The sequence below is a fragment of the Cyanistes caeruleus genome, chromosome 25 (assembly GCF_971803275.1).
Source record: "Cyanistes caeruleus chromosome 25, bCyaCae1.hap1.1, whole genome shotgun sequence".
Classification (NCBI taxonomy): domain Eukaryota; kingdom Metazoa; phylum Chordata; class Aves; order Passeriformes; family Paridae; genus Cyanistes; species Cyanistes caeruleus.
In genome coordinates, this window is record NC_141725.1 from 3,227,433 (window position 1) to 3,237,042 (window position 9,610).

General features: G+C 51.3%; 2 protein-coding genes across 3 annotated transcripts in view; one reads left to right on the top strand and one right to left on the bottom strand.

The window, feature by feature from the left end:
- The window catches only part of CPAMD8 (C3 and PZP like alpha-2-macroglobulin domain containing 8), a 52,781-nt gene extending 48,689 nt beyond the window's left edge, over nucleotides 1–4,092 (top strand). For both annotated transcript variants that reach the window (XM_023943017.2, XM_086862907.1), the window contains exon 43: nucleotides 350–4,092. In XM_023943017.2, coding sequence (XP_023798785.2) covers nucleotide 350 — 1 coding nt within the window. In that variant the 3' untranslated portion in view covers nucleotides 351–4,092. The remainder of the gene's footprint in view (nucleotides 1–349) is intronic.
- An 868-nt stretch (nucleotides 4,093–4,960) lies between these two features.
- F2RL3 (F2R like thrombin or trypsin receptor 3) lies at nucleotides 4,961–7,185 on the bottom strand. Its single transcript, XM_086862909.1, is given in 3 exon segments — nucleotides 4,961–5,137; nucleotides 5,139–6,120; nucleotides 7,012–7,185. Coding segments are annotated over 3 exon segments (1,143 nt in total). The 5' UTR covers nucleotides 7,088–7,185; the 3' UTR covers nucleotides 4,961–5,052.
- Between the last annotated feature and the right edge of the window lie 2,425 nt (nucleotides 7,186–9,610).

Genomic DNA, 9,610 nt, shown 5'->3' on the forward strand with positions numbered 1-9,610 from the left:
AGGAGGGATGGACACGGATCTCTGCTCTGGGACAGGGCCCCAGGAAGGGCTGGAGCTGTGCCAGGGCTTGGGATGGATCTCAGGGCAAGGTTCTTCCCCCCGAGGCTGCTGGCACTGCCCAGGCTCCCCAGGGAATGGGCCCGGCCCCAAGGCTGCCAGAGCTCCAGGAGCGTTTGGACAGCGCTCTCAGGGATGCTCAGGGTGGGCTTGTTGGGGGGTCTGGGCAGGATTTGATCCTGGTGGGTCCCTCCCAGCTCTGTGGCCTTTTCAGCTTTCCCCTGCGCAGGCTCAGTGATATCTCACAAAGGTGCATCACAGGTGATTCTTCCTTGTGTTCTCTTTCTGACAGAAATACGTAATTTAAATAAAGAGAAGAGGCTCAGAATCGACTCCTGTATGAGTTTGTTCCTCCAGACGACCTGCTGCAGAACAGAATCTGAATGATGACTACTTCCTGATGCCCTCAGAACTGTAGGCTTTGCTGCCCCTTGGGGCAGATCTGGAACTCTAAGGGGGACACTCAGCATTATTTTTCTGTCCATTTTCCTGCCTTCTCTTTGGAGCCCTTCCAGTGATGAGAGACCAATATGCTGTGCCCTCTAGGTGAGAAAAATAGGGGCTGGAATTCAAACCTATAGAGCATTTCCAAGTGTTTGCTATCAGGATATTCTGCAAATGCCATTTCCTAGCTACACTTAGAAGCTAAGTCCAGGCCTTGTGCTTAGCTGAACTGCTGTTTGAGGAAAGATGGCTGAGAAGTTTTTTGCTCAAATTATAATAATAAAAGTCAGTGTGTTTTGCCAATTATGACATAGCAAGAGGCTACTCATCTTCCCCAGCCCATCAGTCTGCTGCACCCAGGAAAGGAACACTTCCCTGTGGCTCCACAATTCAGAGAAACTCTTGGGAGGTACATTTTACCTGAGAAAACAGAAATCCACTGCCAGGGCTGAAAGGCTTCATGTCTGCTGCTGTCTGCAGTCCTCAGGTGGGCGTTTGCAGCCTCAGCAGAGGCAGGGATGAGGTGGGGGAGCCCTCTTTGTGTTGCACTATGTGCTGACAGGGGCTGCTCGCAGCCTTCTCAGCCCCTTTCCTTCTCAAAGCCTGGCCTGAAAATTAACCTGGCCGAGGCACAGCCCTTTTAAATGTTTGCCTGACTTCACCAACCCCTTTTATTTTGCTCCCACTGGCATCCAGCACAGCATGTTCTGGTCCTGGTACTCCCTGGCCAGGCCCTGCTGGCAGTACCAATCCCTGGTGTCACAGGCTGGACTCCCTTGGTCTGACCTGCCCCAAGCAATGTGGCAAAACTTAAAAAGAAAAGCTTTGTGTTTCCAAAAGCGCAGGAGCCAAGATTTTTGAGTTTCCCTTCCTGCCTGGAGCAGCATTGTTCTCTTTGGAGGAGTTACATGCAATTGCCTCTTGCAAAATAGTGTTAATATTTTATCTTCCCACTTCTATTGTTACCAGGACCCAGAGCAGGGTGGAAACTCCTTTTGAGAGTGTTTATTGGTGAATGGAAACAGAAAAAAAAAAAGCCCAGCTCCATTCATTTTTAAGGCTTGTTTACACAGGAACCATGACAAGAATATATCCCAGTATAGACATTCCATTCCAGAATAAAGACAAGTTTATTCCAGAAAAATGTCCACATGGGGACAAGCAGGAGGTAATCCCAGAGGTTGGGCATGTGTAGTTCCCAGCCCTTTTTGTCTGGGGCCAGACATTTGCAGAATGCAGTTGACATGATGAAGGTCTGGGTCTTGAAGTTCCCAGAAATTTCAGAGCTGCCTTGTTGGCAGCTTTGCCAGCCTTCCCTTGTGGCTGCTCCCAGGACCCTGCTGTGGGCTGAGGGTTCTTCCCCATGTCTGGGGTGTGCAGGGACAGATCCTGCCCTCACCCTGGCAGCTGCATTCCTGCCTGGCAGGTAAATAAATGCCTTTAAACTAAATTCCACCTCCTGCAAGCAACTGTCCTGGCAGGCACTGGCTATTGTGTACACACACAGGACTGAGTCAATATTTATCCCTGGGTAAATAACAGGCCTAGTGTGAGCTGCAACAAGATTTCTTTTTTTTTTTTTTTCCCTTTTCTAAAACTCAAAAGTGCACAATACAAACCCTGCTGTTTGCTGGTTCAGGCTGCAGCTGTTCAGTGCTGTGAGTTGGGAGAATGAGGCATTTGGTCACCCTGGTAATGTCTGTGACTGGCTTCATCCAGGGGATGGGACCTTTGTTCTGGATTCCTCATTCTCCTGTCCTCAGTCCCTTTCTGGTTTTCCTTTCCTGGTCTCTCTCACCCACTGTACACCCAGTGAATGCTGCTGGAGAGATATTTGAATTTGTTTTAAATTGCTTGGTCCTCTCACAGATCCTTGGGCACTCAGACCTCCCCCTGGGATGAGGAGATGAGGGTGGGGAGTTCCAGCCAAGAATTAAACCTGCCTTTCTTCACTTTCTTCAGGCTCTGGGACATGTACTGTCCTAATTCCAGATGCAGACATCCCCCTGGTCCTGCCAGGTAAATAATTCCTGCTGGTGGTGCCAGCACATCAATCAGAGCCTTGTCTGAGGGGTCTCTGTGCCAGTGCTTGAGGCAGAGGAGTCTGGCTTCTGTTTTGCAATTCAAAGTAAAACCAGAGAGCCCTGGACCCTCAGAAAGCAAAGGCAGAGCAGCCTTAATGTCCTCAGAGCCAGACAGAGCAGGGCAGTGTGTGGGAGGGCATGGGACAGGATTTCTGGATCCTGACTTCACTCCCAGTGCTTCTTCCCAGCCTTGGCACTTCCAGTCCATCTGCTCTTGGCAGCCTCTGCCTCCCCCCACTTTTGCTACACCAAACCAGCTCCTCTTTGTAGCTAAAAAGAAAAAAGGTGATTTTATTTAAGGAATTGAATCAAGGAACCTGCAGTTACACCACTGTGGTTGCCTTTTCCCCCTGTCACAGGAATCAAGGAGGTCTCTGCTCTCTTCTCCACCCTATCTTAGGGTCCAGAGCTTTCCCCTATCCCACATTTGCTGTTCATGTTTCTAGTAACCATCATTAATTCTTATCTAGGGAAAAAAACATCATAGGTTATTTTTCCTCCTTTCTTCATCCTTTTTGGAATACAGAAACTTTAGGTCTGGATCCCTGAGCAGCACTGGACACAGCACAGCTGTGCAGACTCAAAGCTGTTCACAGGCTTTGGCCCAGTTCTGGCTCTGGAGCTGATCAGTCTCCCTCCTGTCCCTGAGAGCACAAGGACATCTCAGGCTTCCACTTTGTGCACCTCAGCAAGTGAGTTTAGGAAGAAGGATTGGTTTTCAGTTTTTTTCCACCAAGGAAAAGACCAGCTGGGTGCTGGAAAGCCAAAGCCAGCAAGGCCAGCTGCTGCTGCTTTGGGTTGTTTCTGGCTTAGAGACATTTGCCTCCCTCTGTCAGAGAGATGCTTCTCCTTTCCTTTTCCTGATGGTCCCTTACTGCAAAAGAAGAAAAGTGCCAGTGGGTTTTTAAGACACAGAAATTGCTTCTTCCATCGAGTTCTGTGACTGAATAGCTGCAGCAGTGCTAGTTATCAGTGATTGATGCTTGCAATCCTTTCAAGGAAATGAATATTTATATATTTGTAACTGTACATTATGCAGAGTAATCATTACCATGGTATTTATTTTAAAGCAATAGTTCCCCTTGTTCTTTTTTGTCCTGTGTTTTGGTCTTGCCTCTTCCCCTCCCTCTTAATCAGCCTCAGTAGAAAGCAAATACCAGAAGAATGTTCAGCTTGCTTGAGGAACATCCCCAACACACCAGGAATTGCTTTGCTCTTACTGTTGACATTTAATGAACAATAACCTGGTTTTCATTATTGTGAATAGAGCAACTATTTAGAAAACCTCTACCAGCCTGGGTTTGGGGTTTTTTTAGTGGCTGCTGTTTCTGAGTGCCCAGAGCCCAGCTTTGTTTCCCCTGCCTTTTGCCTCCCCCACACAGGTACACACAAACAGCTCTCTGACCAGTTGTTGGTTTGTTCTCACACATCTTAGCAAGTCTGAGTCCAGAAAAGTGTTTGTTTTAGATTCTGATAAATATTTTATTAAAAACCAATTTTAAGACAATCCTCTCTGCCTCTTATTTGTGCTTTAGGTTGTCAAGCCTGTGCTTAACTAAAACTAAAGAATAACTAAAACTAAAGAATTAAGGAACTCTAAAGAAGTTTATTGCTCATTTTCTACCTGGCTGCTCACAGAGCTGTGCCCCAGTTGTGTCTGAGAGATGAGCTGGCTGCATTTTATCAGATTTGCAGCAGGTTCCACTAAGCAGCAAACCCGAGCACCTCTTTGATCAGAGACAGCTTTTGGTGACATTACAGGAAGGAAATGTGGAGTACCAGAGGATTTGCTCCATTCCTACTTTACTATTTCCCTTCATGAGACATCATTTTTTTACAAAATCCGTTCATACAACCTTTACCTCAAAGAAATGATGGCTGCCAAGGGTGATTTGCAAGAACAGGGATGAGTGAACGGGATTTTTACACCCTTTACCAAGAGTGGGCTGACATTACCAAGGGGCTGCTTACAAATCAAGCCAAGAATGTTTTTGCTACGCAAGCCAGTGCTCTGCACTCTTTTTGACAGACTGGTTTCATTCAGGAGAGTATCTTTTGAAACATTTAGAAGTTTGGTTTTTCAACGATAGCTCTTTTTCAGATTTAGGGGAAGGGAATGTGCATTTAAGGACAAGCCAGGAGCAGGATCAGCAGGCAGAGAGCAGTCAGGATAGGAGCACCAGACCCAGGTGTACGGGCAGGAACATCCCTGGTGGTCTGTGACCAGCTGAGAAGCTGCAGGCAGCATCCCAGGAAAGGCTGTGTGTGTCCAGCATTCAGCACCTTGTCTGGGCAGAGAATCTCACAGCCTGGGTTTATCCAGCCTTATCTGTGCACACAGGGAAAAGCACTTGGCTCCTGGGAAATGCTGCTCTGGGTGAAACTTGTGGAATTCCAGTGTTGAATTCATCTTATCCCCGCTGTGTGCACGACGAGTGCCCTGGGAGCAGCGAGCCGGGCTGGAGGCTCACAGCAGAAAATGTTTGGAACGGGGCAGCGTTTCCTTGGAGGTCTTTAGGGAAGTGCTGATTTTTTTGCTGCCCCTGAAGACTTCTCCTCACCTTCTCCCGGAAATCCTCAGACACGTAGTAGTAGACGAAGGGGTCGGCGCAGCTGTTGCAGGTGCTGAGGGCCAGGCTGACCATGTAGCTGAGGTACAGCCGGCCATGCAGCCTGGAGCAGGGGCTGGAGTAGTGGAGCAGCAGGAGGTTGTTGCTGGGGGCATAGAAAACCACCAGGGTGGTGACCACGAGGGCCGTGAGCTTGGCGGCGTGCGAGTAGCGGCTGCCCGCACTCAGGAGGACCCACAGCAGCGCGGCCGAGCTCAGCACCAGCAGCAGCAGCGGCAGCAGGAAGGCGCAGGCGATCAGCACCACGAAATAATAAAAGTAGAAGCCGTCGTTCTCGTGGCGGGGCAGGACATCGTGGCACAGCGTGAGGCCTGCCCCGAGCAGGGGGTAGGATTGCTGCTGCAGGGTCAGGGGCAGGGTCAGGGCGGCGGAGCAGAGCCACACGGCAGCACAGGTAGCCACAGCCAGGCCCGGCGTGCGGAAAGCGCGGGACGAGAAGGGGTGAGCCACGGCCAGGTAGCGATCGACGCTGATGCAGGTGAGCAGCAGCACGGAGCAGTACATGTTCCCGTAGAAGAGAGCCGTGCTGAGGCGGCACAGCCCTTCCCCAAAGGGCCAGTGGTTGCCCAGGAAATAGTAGGAGATCTTGAAGGGCAGCACAGAGACGAGCAGCAGGTCGGCGGTGGCCAGGTTCATCAGGAACACGGTGGAGGCGAGGCGCTCGGCCCTGGTGGCCAGCACCCACAGGGCCAGCGCGTTGGCCGGCAGCCCCAGCACGAACACCAGGCTGTAGAGGCTGGGGATGAGCCGGACGGTGACGGTGCTGGCCAGCTGGGCACGGGTGGCCTCGGGGATCAGCAGGTACGTGATGTTGTTGACCGTGGCCTGGTCCCCCGGGATGGCTCGGGGACACGGGGTGACCTCTGATGTGGTGGCCTGCTCGCTGGTGCTGTTCTGAGAGTAATCTGTGAGAGGAAGGCAGGCTGTTACTCACTCAGCAGGGCAGGCTGCACACACAGCTCACCCCAAAGCTGCTCTTTATCTTCTCTCTTGGGGTCCCTGCAGCTGGGGGTGTTCTGGAAAGGCTGTGGTGTGATGGGCAGAAAAAGCTGGCTGGCAGAGGTGTGCAGGAGCCACCCACAGCCACAGTTCTGAGAACATCCCTGCTTCCTTTGCCCTGTGGTTTCCCACAGCTCACAATGGACTGTGATGCTCTACAGCCATGAACAGGCCTGGGAATCCAGAGAGAAATTCCTCTGCACAGCCATGAACAGGCCTGGGAATCCAGAGAGAAATTCCTCTGCACAGCCATGAACAGGCCTGGGAATCCAGAGAGAAATTCCTCTGCACAGCCATGAACAGGCCTGGGAATCCAGAGAGAAATTCCTCTGCACAGCCATGAACAGGCCTGGGAATCCAGAGAGAAATTCCTCTGCACAGCCATGAACAGGCCTGGGAATCCAGAGAGAAATTCCTCTGCACAGCCATGAACAGGCCTGGGAATCCAGAGAACAATTCCTCTGCCAGGCTTTCACAAAAATCCAAAGGTCTGAAGCCCCTCCAGTGTAAAGTTATATCTCTGGGAGTATAATTAGCTAAAGATTTAGCTTTTAGTCCTTTCTGTTTTACTACTCTTCTATTTTTCCTTTCTCTTTCTAGTTTCTTCCAGCCCAGCTTCTTTCTCTGCTGTATCACCTCTGTCAACCTCCTGCTTCAACAAGAGCCCACACAAAGCTCTATCAGAGCATCCTCCCATGTGAACTCATTAAAAAATGAGTTTGCAGGGATCTTACAAAGGTCCCAAATCCCCAGCACTTTAACAGGCAGCAGCTTTGCACCCAAAGGCACGCACTCACCATCGTAGTCCGAGGCCAGGCAGAGTCCCCAGAAGGCACAGCAGAGCAGGAGCCGCCTGTCCCCGAGGGTCCCCATGGCAGCTCAGGGTCCGCAGCCACACCACAGTGCCGGAGCTGCGTGGGAGCAGCAGCATCAGGGACCCTGCTCACGCATTTCCTCCTGCTGCTCCTTAACTCTCGGAAGCAACAGAGCCGATCCTGGCAGGATGAGGGAATGGAGGGGCTGTCACCACCAGCAGGAGCGTGGGCTGCCCAAGCTCAGGCTGGACAACCCCAGCGTCAGAGCTGGGGCTGGGAGGAGCTTGTTTATCCAGGCCCAAAGTGTTTCAGGGCTCCACTTCAGCCTCAGCGTGAGATGATGGCTCAAATGACTCATCTGGGTCTCCTTCCGGAATATTCCTGGAAATAACAAATGTGGTTGTGTTTGGTGCAGTCTGCACGTAAACGGAGCCCGTGCGCCTCTGCCCATGGAAATGCTGAGCATCCTCCCACGGCAGAGACCTGAGTGGTTCTGTGGGTGAGCTGAGGTCTTTTCCTAAAGCCTGAGTCACAACATTTTCTGGTACTACAAACAGGGAGCTCTCCCAGATACCAGAGCTGCAGACCACACAGATCTCTGGTGATTGCACAGGGCTCCTGTGGATTCGTGTTCTGGCAGTGGAAGACTTTTAGTGTCAGCCTTGCAGCCTCCACATCAGGCTGGGCCCTTCAGAGTTCCTGTCTATTCCTGCTCCTGTTTCCTGGCTCCTGCACTTTGTGATTTTACTGCAGAGGATGGGTTGGAGATCTTTGCACTTGAAAGCAGCAGCAGGAGCACCATGAGCACCAAGGGCGAGTGGCAAAGAGAGGGAGACGCTTTTGCTTCCGCTGATAAACCCCTGGAACAGGGAGAGCAGCTCCCTGCAGCAGGAAAGGGGCCTGAAAAGGGCACGCAGGAAGTCCCTGCTGTTGGAGGAGATAATGGGGAGTTCCAGCCACCCCTGCCCCATAAAATGCTGCCTTTTCCCAGAGCTGAGCAGTCCCACCCTGCAAAAGCCCCACTCTGGGATAAGAACTTGGAGCAGCACATGGAGCTGCTGGTTGTGCTCAGAGGACAGCCCAGATAATGCTGTAACAGGGACTGGCAGAGGTTAACTGAGCTTAAGATCCTTTGCTGCTGGGTCCCTGAGCTCTAACCCCCAGAGCAGGTCCCTTCTGTGCTCTGGGAAGCTCCCAAAGCCTCTCCCACCTCCCGTGTCAGAGCCCCAGAGTGGCCCTGGCCATCTCCTGCACAGGCCAGTGGGACAGGAGGTCATGGCTGGAGAAGGTGCTGGGCTTTGGGCTGTTCTCCACAGTCTGTGCCTGGCTCTGCAGGGAAGGAAGGACAGGAGCTGGAGCCCAGGCAGTAGGAACTGTAAATTTGGTTTGGCAACCTGAGGAGCAGCTCGTTTCTTTCTCCTCGCCTCATGAATGGCTTCTTCTGTCAAGGTTGCAAATCTGAGCCTGGCTGCTGTTTGATGAGATTCTTCTATTCCAAGGAGAAAATGATCCTATTTCCTTTGCTTTCACCATATTCCCACATCCTTGTGCCGAGCATGTCGAGAGGTGGAGTTCCACTGGCAGCGAGAGGGAAGATGCAATGTTAGATGTTTTGCTTTTGCGATTCTCTCAGGATTTATGAACCATTACAGAATGACTCATGTGGCCACATATTTTCCATGCCTCTGCCAGGATCCTTTCCATGCTCTGTATGCAAAAAATTAGCCATAATCAGGTTCAGATAGTGTGCAAATCACAGCCCTGCTTCCTATGGGCAGGTCTCTGGAGTGGAGCAGAGGAGTTACTCATCGCTGTATCCTTCATTTTTCAGATGCTGTGTGATCTTTAGTGACTGCCTTAGATGCAGAACAGCTTGCCTGAAAATTCTAACGCCAGAGGTTTGTCACGGCTTGTTAACATCTCTTTAAGTCGTGTGATCCCTGCCCTGTGGGGTAACAATTTGGTTTTAAAGTAATTCATTGTGCAATAGATCATGTCCTGGGAGCAGGGCTCTGAACCCAAACGATGTAATGCTGGAAATCGGGCTGGGATTTCAGAGCTCAGAGGGAGGGGATGGACACCACCTGGCCTGCCCCAAACATCTTGGAGGCTTGGAAGAGCAAAGTGTGGTGGGTAAAGGATGGGATTCACCGCTGCTGCTCCATTCCAGTGGCTCCAGAGGGTTCCTGCAGCAGCTCGGAGCTGCCTCTGCAGGCTCTGCAGGAATAAAGTGCCCTTAAACCTCAGGCACTCTCAGGTCCCCTCCTCTCCCTCCTGCTGGTCCCACAGCTCTGCTGTTCCTCTGGGATCCCACCCAACCTGCCCTGGGTGATCCATGGTTCTCCTCAGCCTCACGCTGCTGCAGAACTCCTTTGGGAGGTTTTTCAGAGCTGCTCTTCTGCTTGCTGGCAGTTTTCACTTCACACCATAAAAGTCCATGTGAAGACATTTTCCAGCAATATTTGAAGCTTATTAACACCCCTACAACTCAGTGTTCTGGGGTAGCTTTTTGGGGGCCCTTCTCAGCAAGATAGTGACACTAGGATGGGGGCTACCTGGTCTGACACAGCCATCATCATCA